This window comes from Tetrao urogallus, assembly GCF_951394365.1.
Source record: "Tetrao urogallus genome assembly, chromosome: 4".
In the NCBI taxonomy this organism is placed as follows: Eukaryota; Metazoa; Chordata; class Aves; order Galliformes; family Phasianidae; genus Tetrao; species Tetrao urogallus.
In genome coordinates, this window is record NC_136817.1 from 11783770 (window position 1) to 11799361 (window position 15592).

At 40.3% G+C, this 15592-nt stretch overlaps 1 protein-coding gene across 2 annotated transcripts in view; it reads right to left on the reverse strand.

The window, feature by feature from the left end:
• Nucleotides 1-624: 624 nt before the first annotated feature.
• The window catches only part of SLC10A7 (solute carrier family 10 member 7), a gene marked incomplete at both ends in the record, with an annotated part of 145295 nt that continues 130327 nt past the window's right edge, over nucleotides 625-15592 (reverse strand). For both annotated transcript variants that reach the window (XM_079534974.1, XM_079534973.1), the window contains 2 exons: nucleotides 625-669; nucleotides 4128-4273. In XM_079534974.1, coding sequence (XP_079391100.1) covers nucleotides 625-669; nucleotides 4128-4273 — 191 coding nt within the window. The remainder of the gene's footprint in view (nucleotides 670-4127; nucleotides 4274-15592) is intronic.

Genomic DNA, 15592 nt, shown 5'->3' on the forward strand with positions numbered 1-15592 from the left:
TTTTCTTGAGAAACCATTAACTTTGAAGGAATGTCTAGACAACTGTGTCAACAAATGCAAATAATTCATGCTTCTCAGCTTCTATCCAATGGATGGCCCCATGCTGAGCATACACAAACTCAGAAGAAAAAGGCATGTCACAGTCATATGACTAGGGAGTGTAACAGAATCACACAGAAATTCAAGTCAGCCTTGAAAAAGCCCTTCAGAAAGCTCTTCTCCAGGCTAAGCCAGCAGTGGGATAGGCTACTGGTCATTTTGGCTACTTACAGCTGGTGCGCCCTGGCTTCAAAGCAGGGGCAATGGAAAAAACACAGCTGTTATTCATGACCTCTTCATTTCATTCCATTAGAAAAATAAAAACTAAAGGACTTCAAAATACTGTACAAACCTTTTGCAGTAGCCAACAAACCGGCTTCTGGAATCAATGCTTTTGCCAAAAATGCATTGTAAGGCACTTAAAGGGTATCTTTTTTTTTTATATATATATACATATATGTATATATAAAAATAAAATATGCACTGTTGCAACATTCACAAATACCCAGTTGTCTCAATCATCTGTGTGTACAGTATAGTACATATATACATTCACTGTGACACCGGCCGTCTCCATCTCCATCATTATACTTTCACGGGTACTTTGGGTTGCCTGGTTAACTTCAGTGCCTGCGAACACAAAAAACAAAAGCAGTCACTTTCTTACATTCTCAGAAGACTGACAGCACAAGACAAACTTCTTATTAAGGGGTGACAAAATGCTCTGGGTTCTTCTGGGATGCTGAGTGAGGTATTAGCACGCAACTGACAGGCCACTGGCTTTCATGATATCTTCGCATCTCTGGTAGCCCATCACAACAGACAGCCTTAAGAAAGGAACGACAAAGAATCCGGCCAGATAGCCAGCAAAGGAAGCTGGCATGGATTTCAGATGTCTTTTAGAAAGCAACTACTGGGGTCGCATTGGAGAAATCACCTGTGGCACAGATTAAAAAATGCTTCTGAGTTACTCAGGGAAAGACAGTGAAGAAAACTTCTGCAAACACCTTTGTATTCTCAGGTCTTCTTTCCACATGGCTCAAAGCACATCCATAGCCTAGTCCCTGCTGCAGTGATGGATGTCACGCACTTTGGACGTTACCTTCACGTATGAGAACAGGTAACAACAAGCCATGCCCATCCACCCACAGATGGAGACCTTATCCCAAGTGATACATCATTTTTGTTTACAGTGGCTGCAGCATTAGTGTGCTTTTACCAAACATTTTTACAAGGAGAGAAAATCCACAGAGAAAACTTTAAGGGCAGAAGGGTCAGTCAGTTACAGCAGGTAAACTATGCAGGGTGAGCTTCAACTTGAATGACAGGTGGTCATCCTTCCACTGTGGCAGGATGCACCCTCACTGACTTAGAAGGTAAGTGTGACAGGCTTAAAAGACATGAGGTTTTCAGCTGCTCCTGTATACATTCGTGGGCACTGTGAAGGATAAGCCTGCTTTTGGTGTGCTGCACAATAAAATAAAGCTCGGTGCTTTTCTGTGGCCTGAGCAAGAAGGAAGTTCATGAAATTTGGAACCAGTGTTTTCCATGTCCTCCTGGGGGAAGTGCCCTGACAGACTGGAATTTGCTTGAAAGACTTATTTCTGAGAGCTGGCTAAACAAGCAAAATTCAGTCTGAGAGATAAGTGTGACGGGTCTTCCTATTGCAAATATTAACCTTTAATATTGTACATTTAAAGCTTGTATGCACTGCTCAAAAATCATTCTAGCACAGATGTAAACCCTTCAAAAAAACCCAATCCTTTAAAAATAAATAGGCTTTATTCCCCTCAGAAACACCAGCTTTCAGGAACACCAGCATTTAACTATTGTTAAATCTAGCCATTTGAGATTAGTCTTTTGGATATTATTCATCAAGAGACTCGGGAGAGATATCAGTTCACATTTTCTTTGGGAAAACAATTTCTCAACTTTGTAGTTTGGCAGATTCTGCTGCCATATTTACAAACTAGAAATACTTCAGTGTAGATGAACCTCTAAATATTTAAACTCAATTTCATACAACCAGATCACATGTACTATCATAATTAAGTAAGAATGTCACTGCAGTGAGTACTGTGACTGGATAACCACCTCCCCCTGCAAGAGATGCCAAAATGAAGCCAAGGTGTTTATAGAAAATAAACATCAAGGGTGATGATGACATGTTTATTTTCAAAGCAGAAGACCATTATCCAGTCACAATATTCGCTTCTATTATTGCACCCGTACCAGACCCAACCTCATTGATTTTTCTTATGAGAGTAATTAAAGTAACATTTGTGAATAATAGAGAAGGCCAACTGAAGGAACTGCTGCAACAGAACAACAATTCCCCAAAGTGGTTCTATGGTAGCATTACAGTCTGATTAGCACAGAAGGTTTATTTGAAGCTTAATGAATAAGAAACTAGTGCTGGTGAACTGTAAATCTCGGCTGTACTGGTTGACTTTTCTGATGCCCTGTTTAAAGGCTGTGTTAACTTGCAACAACTGACAGCAGCCCCTACAGGCCCTCACCACCCCGAGCGTCGGGGAGGTCTGGATGAGCTCCAGCCAACTGCAGGTCTTGGCAGCAGGGAGCAGTCAGACAACAAAGAGAAACCTGCATTGCAGGGATTGTTTCCGTCACTGGTAGTGTGTGACTATCAGTTCTAACAGGCTATCGTTCTTCAGGTGAGGCACACTGTTTTCTTTATGCAATCTGACCCATGATTATTTCTGATAATTAAAAACGAATATCATTGCTGTAGACTGCTGGAATTTCTGAAATTATGTACGATTTGCAAATTTCCATTTGTGAATGCTAAGGTAAATGCAGCTTCCTGAGACTTGATTTCTGGACTCACTGCTGGAAAACTGGGAGCTTTCCTTCTTTTTATAGTTCAGATAATCATAAACGGAGCAATACGAAGTGACTACGTTAGTATCTAGCATGCAAATTATCAAAGTAATTTTGCTGAAATAGTAAAAAGCTGGTCTGTTGAATTGTGCTGAAAATTGGTAACACAGAAGATAAAAATAACCTCCACCGTAGAAGTGAAGAATGAGGAGTACTGGTGGAGCTGGGCCTTGTACAGTATGATTCAACCTTCACCTAGCACGACCCTCTAAAACTACTTCAGTTGTCACAGCTTCTTGATCCTTATCATCTCCGAACATTAGAGACAGAACTACAATCAGTGGCAAAGAATAGCCAGCTGTGCGGTGCTTTTTACTGTTCTGAGAACATGACAGAAACCACTGCAATTTCATGTACGTCACAGAACGGTTCTCTGTGAACAGCTTCAATCAGCACTGAAATAAATGCAACTCGAATCACAGAATCATACAATTGTCCAGGTTGGAGAAGATCTTCAAGATCATTAAGTCCAACCACAACCTACCCATACTACCATAACTCTAACAACCCCCTGCTAAGTCGTGTCCTCGAGCATGACATCCAAACAGCTTTTCAACACATTCGGGGATGGTGGCTCAGTGATGCCAATGCAAAAATATCTAGGTTAGTCTACAATCCTGTGGCTATTCCACATCTTTGACATGAAACGCAATGCACCAAACTTCTGTAGACTTCTGTCTACTATAAAGAGTGACCTAGGTAAAAACTATACAAACAACACAAAGAAACAACCTCCCCCCCAAAAAAACCCACAACCAATACAAAACATTCTCATGTTTTTTCAACACAGTTCCCAAAGGGCCTTCATTTCAGCTGATTCCTGAAGCTCTCACTGCCGGTGGAGTTCACACCTCCACAAGAGGGATGCAAGGCAGTGATTACTATCCAAAGACTAAACCATTTTTACTGGCTAAAATGTCAATTCATAGTTCGAATGCTCGCTGCAGTGAAATGCACAAGCTGTGGAGGTCTAACTTCTGCATTCGGACCTTCATGAAGATAAGGAGCATAAAGTTCAGCTTTTTTAACATGTTACTCATGTGACTGTCACTGTCAAAAATCCCTTCCATGAGATCCACAAGAATGAACCTGAGAAGTTTAAGACTTGCGTTCAGGTATTTTTTCCTCATAGCTGCCTTTCCCTTATAAATTTGAAGGAAAAAAAAAAAAAAAAAGGCAATTCTTACCTTTTGCCTAGAAACCATCCAAGATTTTATGGTTGGTACCAATAGACTGCCAAGGAGAATCTGAGCAGGATGATAGATGAGTAAGGGGACAGAAATTAAGGATAAGTGCTCATAACCTGCAAATACTATCTTCAGCATTGGAATCCCTGCAAGCAGAAAAACAGGAGATGGACTCTTAAAAGAATCAAAGAGAAAAGCAAAGGATTTTATGTTGCACTGTAACTTAACTCCCCCTCCCCCCCAAAAGAAAAAAAAACATAAAAGAACCCCAAAGCCAAAAACGAAGTTTTACATAGAAAATTAAAAACAAAAAAAACCCAAAAAAAAGAACCATGCAAAACGAACCTGGAAGAAAATGAACACCACCACCACATAAATGGCTGCATAAGTTCTGTGCCAGAAAGGAAGTAGGGGAATGCCACAAAATATTTTCCCTATTGATGCTGATAGCTGCAAACTCCTGCTGATGTGAAATACATTTGTGTCACAGTATGAATGTTCAGTTCCTGGGCATATCTCTGCACTATTTACTCCTTCCCCTTGCTATGCTGTTTTACGTTTTTGTGACTGTCCTCCATCCAGAGGATCGCCCAGCTCCTGCTTCTTTACTCCATTCACTACCAGAGGAGGGATTCCTGGTATAGTCTTCGCCATTAAGCACTCAAATTACTGACTTCCTTGCTTAAACTGATTTACACAAAGTGGAGAGTCAGGAACCGTGCAGGTAAGTGCTCACGTGTTAGAGAACAAACCTCTGCTCTAAGTTTATGTTTCAGAAAAGAGAGCGCGAGAAAGAAAAGATTCAGTGAACTGAGTGAGCAATATGAATAGTCATTCCTATGAGCAATCAGGGAGCACGTGGAGTTACAGAAGTTGTTAGCTGCTGGAGGAGGTGAGTTTTAAGAGCTAGACATCGGCCATTTTCCCAAAGAGATTGAATTTGTACTCAACTGTGCTAATTCTATGAGACATCCACATGTAACCTTCCCACTTGATGAATTAATACGTAAGATTAAATTTGATTTAGTTTTGTGGTAATGAAACTGATTATACTGACTTTGAACATGTTATTATTGAAAACGATCTGCTGAAATCTTGCGGTTTTGTTACCATGCTCCAGAAAGCATGGGTGCAGGCAATACTTGCAGCCATCTCATCTCATTTGACCAGACATTCAGATAGATGCAGACAAGATCGGCTGCTATTCCTTGGGAACCCCCTTTCTCCCTGGTTAAAAACGTCATTCTAGGAATCTTCTACCAGCATCAACTTTGCAACAAACAAGTCTAAGCAAGAGTTTTGACAGAGCTTACTTAAGAGACTTCTTTCTTAGCAGTGACAACAAGCTGAGCTTTGTGGCGCATGCCCCTCCATTCCCCCACTACTAGAAGACTTTTATCAACCACGGTTGCCATATTTACATACATCTCTACCTATCTTGAATAAATTCTTGTTTTCAAGACCCTTCCAGACTTCCCTTAATAAAAGCAGGCTCCTTCCTCTATGAGGAAACATAGTTCGTTGATAATGAACCACCAGTGGCCCATTACTGTTCACATACATCTTGGCTTGCTCAAACCTGCGCAGTTTCCACAGCACAATTTCTTGTATATATTTTAACTAGTTCCATCATATTAACCCTTTAACAACTTCATCCCCATACTAGTAGATTTGTCCTAGGGGGCTATTTCCAGCAAAAGACTGAATCAAATTAAGGCTTACACGCTTAACTCAGTATTAATAAGTTATTACCCTTAAAACAGTATCGTGGACCTACCACCAACACAACAGAACTGCTTAGTATTAACACTAATCTCTAGTGTTTGGGATTAAACAGTATTTGGACAGAAACTAAATGGGCATTTGCACTGTATTATGGAGTGTAATTTGCTTCAAATGCCCACCACAGTGTTTTTGTAAACAGATAATGATTTTATTACATGTTTCCAAGTCTCTACTACACCCTCGTGGGTCTTTTTCTCTTCTCTAACCCCAGAAAAAATAAACTATGTTGCTATATTTATGTTCATATGACAGCACCTGGTGTTTTGGTAGTGCAGCTTCATCCGCGGATCTCACAACACTTCAGTAAGCTGAACAGGACTCCTACAGAGAATCTGAGAGCTCGAAGATGACTAACCTGGGATTGCACAGAAAACTAACGGTGGAGACACGAACAGAATGGGTCCAAAGTGACTGAGATTCTTTATATTACTGTATGCTTTCTGAATGAAAAATAAGAGAAATTCTAGACCAAAAGGTAAACTCTCTAGAGGAAAGCTGTTTCAGTAAACTATGAAAAGAAAACTGAAGCAATCAAATAGAGATACAAGATACTGTAGTTAGCGTGACAATGTAATTAGACTGCAGGGTGGAAAGAGATGCTTAATTCACAGCTCATTTAAATACACGTCAAAACAATAGCCTCATGCAAGCCAGTAACGTGCAATTAAAGTTCCTGCTATTTACTAGGAAAAACTAATACGTGAAAAGAGAAAGCAATTAATTTCGCATGCACACCCTTGTTTAAAAGAAAGAAAAAGCCCTGCTGCCTTTTTACAAACTTCCCAACTTTCGCAATTCCAACAATGCCAGTATGCAGCTCTCTCCAAAGGTGTTTGATGACAGAGATCCATAGACTACAGTCACAGATGTTCACATCAGGAGCCGTGCCACAAAGCTAGACAAAACACCACGGGATTTTACTTGTTTTTAAAAATGTTCTTCAAACTTTTGTATCCCACTGCATAGCAACGGCAAGCATCGGTACGACAGCTGTTTCCCAAAGGCATAAAACCGATACAAGTCTCTACATAAGAAAATATATTTTACAAGCTATTACTCCCTCTCTTAAGAAGATAAGAAATTGGGTGTGGGAGTTTGTTTTTCTAAAATAAACCATCTGCTCCCCAAAACAAAAGCAGCAACAAAATGAAAAACAAATCTCAGCCGAAGGAAAAAAAAGTGACATTGCAATAACCGGGCTGATGCTGTATGCTAAATCCCTGCACAGAATGTATTTTCAAGATGAGGTTATGAACTAGTGTTAAGAGAAGCTATAACAGAAACACTGAAACAGTAGTGACATGAACAGATGCTGCTATAAGAAAACTAATAAATTGAGTTTAAATCTTTCAGATGGATAGCAAGGAATAAAGGTGCTAAGCAAAATAAAACTTCTATTTATTTTGTCCATTCTTCTTTTCCTCACCATTTATAGCCTATTGTTCCTAACATTAATGAAGTATGATGGCTCTGCTTAGTATACCATAGGAAAATTTTGCACAGGATCAAATTACTTGTAGTAATGAAGCCACTAGCACAGCTGTAATTCTCTTCAGTTTCCTCAAAGAACACAGCAGCTGCACCCTGTGAGCCCCTAACGTTACTGGGGCATTTATTCACAGAACTGATTGCTAAGGCTACATTCAGTTGTGTGAAGAACGATACATGAAAGGATTTGTTGTTCTGCTTTCACAGAGCCATTACAATCACGCTTACCAGCATTTCAAGACTGGCTTCGATTCAAGTGCAAAGTCTTCCACCTGGTTTGTGACAACTCCTGCTATCAGAATAAACTGGGGGATGTAAGAATAGAGCAAAGCCCTGCTGAAAAGGATTTGGGGATACTGGTGGATGGCAAGCTGGACTTGACCAACAATTTGCCCTTGCAGCCCAGAAAGCCAACTACCTTGGGCTGCATCAAAAGCAGCATGGCCAGTAGGTGGAGGGAAGGTGATCCTGCCCCTCTACGTTGTGCTGGTGAGGCTGCACCTGGAGCACTGCATCCAGACGTGGAGTCCTCAGCACAGGAGAGACGTGGACCTGTTTGAGTGTGTCCAGAGGAGAATCACAAAAATGATCCAAGGGGTGAACCACCCTCCCTACGAGGACAGACCGAGAGAGCTGGGGCTGTTCAGACTGGAAAAGAGAAAGCTTAGGAGAGACCTGAGAGATGCCCGTTATTATCTAAAGAGGAGCTACAAAATGGAAAGGTATAAATTATTTAGCAGGGTGTTGTGACAGGACAACAGGAAATGGTTTTGAAGCAAAAGAGGGACGATTTAGGCTGGACATAAGACTTTTTCTTTACTACAAGGGCAATGAAGCACTGAAACAGGTTTTCCAGAGACGTGGTGGAACCCCTGTCCTCAGAGACATTCTTGGTGAGGCTGGATGGGGCTCTAAGCAACCTGGTCTAGATGCAAATACCTCTGTTCATTGCAGGGGAGCCAGACTAAATGGCCTTCTACGGTCTCTTCCAACTCAAAAGAGAGTATGATTCATCCTGACTGACAATGAAGGAAGAACATGGGAATTGACAGAAAGATTCTATTACAAGCTGAGAAATTTTTAAATTGCTGTGGCGGTCCGAAGGTTCATGACACAAACATCAACTCACGTTGCTGCAGTTTATGATGTTTCAGGCTCCTAGCAGCTAGGTTCGGCTCCTCTGCTAAAGATCCTCACTCACTACAGATGACACAAGGAAAGAGTGGAAATGTGGTACTCAGCTGAGTGAGGAAACAGTACTTCACCTGACCAGGAGCACAAAGAGGAACAGCAGCAGTGAGAATGCACTGAGATCATTCCATAGACATCCCTTACAAGTAAGATGACAAATATTCTTAGCATTTTATTCTGAACTTGCCTCTTCTCCTTCGCTCAGCTTTGTTCTCCTATCACTCAATGTTCTCCCATCTTCCTTCTTGCTTTTGGGTTCCAGTACACAAAGGATACACTTTTTCTTCTCCATGCTCATTTTTTTCTTCTCTTCTTACTTCTCCACTTCCATGCTTCTAGGCATTTTTTGTTTGCTTCCCAATGCCTTCAATATTGCTCTCACTTGCAGCACCACCGAATGTGTCACAAAATGTACATCCGCTAGTATCAGTAAACTGCCAGCAGGGCCACAGCAACATAGAGAAGGAAATCTGCCTGAGGTACGGAGTGCTGTTCACTTGTCTTCCTGTTTGCACCCTCATCCAGCCCATTCCATGCAAGAACTGCACGTGAACCTGAAGAACTGCTAACGAAGAGAAGCTGTTCAACTTTCATCTATGACCTTCCACAGCAACAAGGAGTGAGAAAACCACTCTGGTCTTCTGGTATGGGAAAGCCCTGGTTGCTCTCCATTGCTCTAGGGTATTCCAGTCTTGCTCCAAGGCTGTGGTTTATCAGCCCCAGCTTAAGGCCCCTGTTTCTCTAGCAGCCTACACAGCTGAAAGCTATTTAGCCTTCCTCCAGCTCTGTACCCAACATAACCTCCCACATGCTCCCCTTTCCCCACTTTCAAAGTCGGTCACCACCTCTGTAAAAGGCCCGTGAAAATGGTTTCCTGCACCTCTCTGTGTTCAGTTAACTGTAAAATAATAATAATAAAAATCCTAAAAGATCTGAAAATATTTTTAAGAGAATTTAAATATGGCACTCTTTTCATCTAGCTATCACGGCAGTAATATAAATGAAGCAAATTAATTTTAATGCTCCAAGGTACTGATTCTGTGTCACTGTCACTGATGGGATCCAGCCAGACTTTATGAGATGGCATTTGACTTTATGGAAGTGAGCACTATGCACGCATTTACAATTTTACAGGGACTTTAAGCTGTCATGCTGAAAAATGTTTATAAAACATTAATCAAAAAATGCCTCTTTAATACAATGCATTGTCTGAAAGATGTTAGGAGGCACATATTGTAAATGGATTCTTTTTCTGACTAAAGTAATTTCTACCAAAAGCCTTTCCCTGCTGCTATACAAGTACACAGTGTGGAAAGATAAAGAGCACTTTCTCAGCACATTACTACCTGATTCAAACACTTGGGAAATCACTAATGTACAGCATGCCATATTTCCATGTCACACATGACACATTTGTCTAAAATTACCCAACAGAGTTTGACATTGCAGCATATTCCATAGCAGAGCTTTCAACTGACATCTGCCAAGTAAGAACTTCAAGTAAGAGCTTTCTTCTTCCAACAAGCAAGTAAGAGTTTTCTTTTATCGCATACCCATGATGGAAGTGATAAAACAATAAGTACTGAAAATCAGTTTTTTTTTCTGTATTAATACATTTATTTTATGCTCACTGAATGTGAAAGCTCCCCTCAAAAGCAGTGTTTCATCATTTGTTGTTTTCTATCTCATTGCAATGGGTTCAGAGAACTTAATAGAACATTTTTATTACCACCGAAGCGTAGGCCATTATCTCTCACACCCAGAGCAGAATTATTGCTACACGCTCTACTTACAAACTTCACTGTATGTATTTTTTCTCTTAAACGTCCTCACAACAAACAATTTTTCCTAAAACTTTATTGCTTACATTACTGAAGCGCATTGCAAATCACAAAACACTCCAGCGTTTCTTCTTAGGAAAAGAGGTTTGGTGCCAAACAAAGAGGTCACCGCCAAGGCTATGGAAGCACAAGAAATCAGAGCATCAAACAACTGTTATAGAGAGATAGTGGAAGTACTTAGAAGAAAATTCTTAATCTTTAGATTTACAATTCTCTTTTCTACCCATTTCAGAATTCTCAATTGCCATAACGTTCAATTGCAATACACAAAGTGATCAGCTGTATAATGGCAGCTTCTCTGACACAGTCTGTGCTATGATATCTTTCTGAAAACCTTTTCAGGAGTTGATATGAAGGGAGCATCTCCAGGCCAAGTAATATCCTTTTTTTTTTTTTTTTTTTTTTTTAATCGAGAAAAAGCCTTCAAAGAGAAGCACATAGTGCATTTAAGCTCTCTTCAAGTACCAAAGCAGGGATTTTCTAAGCTTAGTCTTGCAAAGACAGCGACAAATGAGCACCTGAAATTTTAGTACATAGTTTCAGAATAGCATCACATGTGGCCCAGTAACTGCATAACGGGACTGCGTGGTGAGATCAGGGAGCAGGATTATAAAGAGGTTGTTCATGCACATGGCTACCAGAACACAGCAAGCACAAAGATACCAGAATGGCAATATATACCATTAATCTCTCATCAGCCAACTTCCTTGTGGATTTCCCTTCTTTTTTTTCCAGGCAAATCACATTGCAATGGTTAGTTTTGAGGAGACAGAGGTTTACACGCTGTGCCTGTCCTCAGCGAAGGCTAGACAGGAGTACAAGTTCACTGGGCTTGCTGAGATTCTGCTATTACATGCTGATATCAAAATAGGAGAAGATGTTTCTGACAAAATAACTACTTAGGGATTATATTTACTTAACCCCAGCTTTTCCACAACATGCACTGAACTCAAGTTTAATGCTCTTCCCCTAAAACGAGCTTCTTTCAGGTGTGGAAATAGGTGAATGACATCTGAATTCCAATAACCATACAAATACTTGCTCACTCTCAAGTGTAGCCATTTTAGCTGAAGAACGAACCAATGTAATAGAAAATCACATTAAGTTGGAGGGAGAGTAAATTAATGGAAGATGAACCTAAAACAGGTGGCCAAACTCTTCCACAGGTGAAGACTTCTTCAGAGGACAGTCCGGTCATTATTTTCCGGCACAACTCCACCTGCAACTCTAGGATTGCTTTTTTGCTCTTAGCCCTCACCAAGAGGTTGTAGAGCTTAGCATTCTGTACTCTGCAGAAGGATCGAGACTAAGGAAATAATACATGACATTCACTACTCTTTTGTCTAGAAGGAAATAACCATACCAAAGTCAGACTCCAAATCCACTACGGTGAGACAGGTCTGCACAATGGTGTGCAGCACTTTTGGTAAATTACACTTGGATGATCCAATCTAACACTCTCACAGAAAACTAACTTGTGCTGGAAGGGATAAGGACACCATCTCTCAGCACAACCACAACTGCCAGCAGGTAATATGACACCCAGTATCTGAGTATGAAGAACCTGCAATGGAAGTAGTATTTGAGACCATGCTCCCCTTGCCTTTCTATGCACAACTATGTGTGCTCTACACAGAGCTGTACTTAAAATATTATCAGGGGAAAAAAAAGAGTTATCTTTATCTGCACATCTTCATATTTCAGCTCAGCAAGGAGTGTAATGGGGAGCAAAAACAAACAGAAAACAAAACAAACAGCCAGACTCATGAAGAGGTAAAAACAAACATCTGTTTAGGAGCTTTTACAAGGGACTGGTGAGATTAAAGGAGTCTGGAATGGCTGCAAAGGAAAATTGCAACATGAGTGGACCCAGTTCAGTTGAAGGTGTGCACAGACCCTAATCTTCAAACACTTTCACCTTTACCCTCCTCCCTGCGAAAGAAATGTATTACCAAAATATTCAACAGGTCATCGCACTACGCTACATGATTCACTTCTTCTGGAGGACTAGAATTACTGGGAAGGCTCTGTACTGAATCAGAGTGCTGTGGTCACACAGTGCAACCCATACCACTGTGCTAGGACGCAAGAATTTCACTGACAATCATGCTATGATGTAGGAGACTGGGCCAATCTAACACTCAGATAAAGGAGAAAAAATATGGAATCAGGTATTTCTTTTCTCAAAGCTAGAAAAGAATAAAAAAAAAAAAAAAAGAAAATCCGGCATGCCTTGAATGCTCTTATTAATTATTAGTCGTCAGTGAAGTGGATCACTACACTCATCATACAGCAGCAACTTGAGTTATATGTAAGTACGGTTAGCAGGGAACAGCACATTTTGATCCCGTTAAGCTTTTAAGTAAATAAATGTAAAGGATAGAAGAGAGTTTGTCTATTTCTGGGGTTTCAACATGTGTTCAGATTGGAAGTGATGTTTAATGAACAACATAGGCAATCTTACCAGCTGCTTACAATGAAACATTTAACACCAACAACAGCAGACTAGATCCTCAGGCTCCAAAACATCTCCACCCACCTGACAGCACGGTAGTAATCATTAGTTAGCAGGGAACACAAGAAGGAATTGAACCATCATAAGTCATACTTTAGATGTGTCTTATCTTTAATTTGGGACCACAGTGCAGTCACTTCAATGTTGTAAGCTGATCCTAGCTCTTCAGTGCTTTTCATTACTTCAATTTCAATTCACTCTTCATATACACATATACAAGGCACAGGGTAAAATTTTCCTTGCAATTCACCGAAAATACCTAAGGTACAAAGTTTAAATAAACAGAATTTAAGGAGTTCCTTCTTTTCTCTACAATTCTTCTGATCAATAGCTTTTGAAGTTTAAACATGTTAGATTCACTAACGAAACAGTTTCTGGACAGAGTTTGACAGCTGAGGCTAATTTCCATCTGAGCACTGAAGCTCTGATTACATGGATTTTGTTCACATATTTTAAAAAAAACTATTATTGCCACTGCTACAACTCCATTCAGACCTATAAAATATCCCTGATTAATTGCTCTCAGTTTCCTTCTTCAAGTGAGTGGTGTTTTATAGCCACTGCTATTATTTTTGTCAACATAAGAAGGAAAGGATTACACTCCAAACTATCTTCTAACTAGTTTTTTTTTTTTTTTTTATTAAGTCTTTTTCTCCAGCAGCCTTGATGCAAAGAAAAATACCATGCCACAAATTCATTATAAACTGTAAAAGCGAGCATTTCTTTCAATACAGAGAATATTATTTCTTAGGAATACTAGCATGATTTTTCCTTCAATTTTCTCTTTACTTGATTTCTGTAGCCAAAAAGAGATGCTGTGACATGAGACCAGAAAAGATTTGATGTTCCAGACATCGCAGAAGACTTCTGGAGAAGACAGCACAGTACCTAGAAATACTGAGGGATACTATTTCTCATCGTAAAATGGCAGCAGTTAGGGTTGTGTCCCTGCAGTGGTCAAAGCAGTTTTCAGAGGATGACCTCTCTTCTAGATTCCCAAGACTATACCATACTAAGAATGTAAAATTCCTAAGTTTCGCTTCTGTTGTTGTGACTTTTTTTTTTTTTTTTTTTAAATAGATCTTCGCACCCACCGATTCCTAAATGTCTAAAGTCAACAGCTCAGACTGGCTGCCAGGTACACAGAGTAGCAAATGGAGATGCAAGTCTCTCAGGGAGACTCAACATCAGCTTCAATACTTGGCAGTTTTAGTATGGGTGACACTTGTAGCCTCTGCCAGCTTGAGGTAAAAAAAAAAAAAAAAAAAAAAAAAATATCTTGAGTCATGTCCAAACGTGGATCTTCCCAGGGGTAACCTGTCAGCTGTCAGCATGGTATAATGTAGTTTTTAAAAGTAGATAAATTAACTGTTTTTGGTGGGGAGGGAGGGTTGAGAGGGCTCCAGTGTCATTATCATTTTACAGATGGGTATGTGCTTCTATTTTTTTTTATTATTATTATAAAGAGGTACGAAGTACGCTGTCATTAAAAACCTGCTATCTGGTTTTTAGTGTCTGATCCAATTACGTGCACATCTGGGAAGACACATAAGCAAATAAATAATTGGAGAGGTGCAACTCTGAAATGACAATTGTTATTCATCGATCTTTTTCTGTAAGTCAAGATTGAGAGATGTAAACTTCAAGTGAATGAGATCTCCTGGGTGAGATTCTGCAGTTCAAACACAGTAAACAACTGTTGTCCTCTGATGCACATTTTAGTACTGCTGGAGGCAAACTTTCTAAATATTAATAAAAAACCTACTACTGGCAGAGTATACAGATGAAAAGGAAGCCTGGGAGCCAGCGCAGAATTTCTAGCCACATCTGAAGTCTCATCAAAGAAACATACATTTCAGGTCAGAACAGAAAGGAGATTCCCTAATTTTAGCCAGTATTTCCCCTTCTGAAATCTCAGAGAAAAATCGAGTAAACTGCAAAATATTAAACATGCTATATTGCAAGTCTGGTGAAAAAAAGAGGAACAGAATCAGTTACTCTGTGTCCAAAAGCCACTAGAAGTCATCGGACTAAACCATTTCTGACATTAACGTTGGCTTGCTTGGCATTTTCTTCCTGAAAGCGTAGCTTTGGGACGCCCTGGAATGAAGGAGACAAGCAGCACATACTTGCCCAGCTGCGCACACAAGCAGCAAGGGAATGCACAAGAGCTGCTCTGATGCAGACTGTCCGAGCAACCACATGCTGCTCAGAACTGTCAGTTTGACTTGTCATGGAGAGACTCTTCAATTGAGTGGTGGGCTTTGTATTAGGGAAATGCTTGCACATGAAAATGACATCCCACCTCAGGTGGATTAGACAGTGTGTGTGCTAGTAGAAAACATTTATACCGTTCTGATTTCATATATCTCAGAGACGAGAACAACTTTTCAGTTTGGCCCAAGGAGCTGCAGTACCGAAAACTGTGGGAGCTTCTAGCAATCACCAAATCTCCCGAGATCTCAGGAGTAAGTTTGGGATCAACAGGGCCCTCCTGTTTCTAATTCTCTGGCAAAAGTGAAGGGTACGTACTGGCCCAAACACGGCCTCCACAAAGCACTCACTCTTTCCACCAATATTCCCCCCATTGACATCCCTTCATCTCCAGGGGTCAGCATCCCACCAATTACAAGCAGATCCGTAGG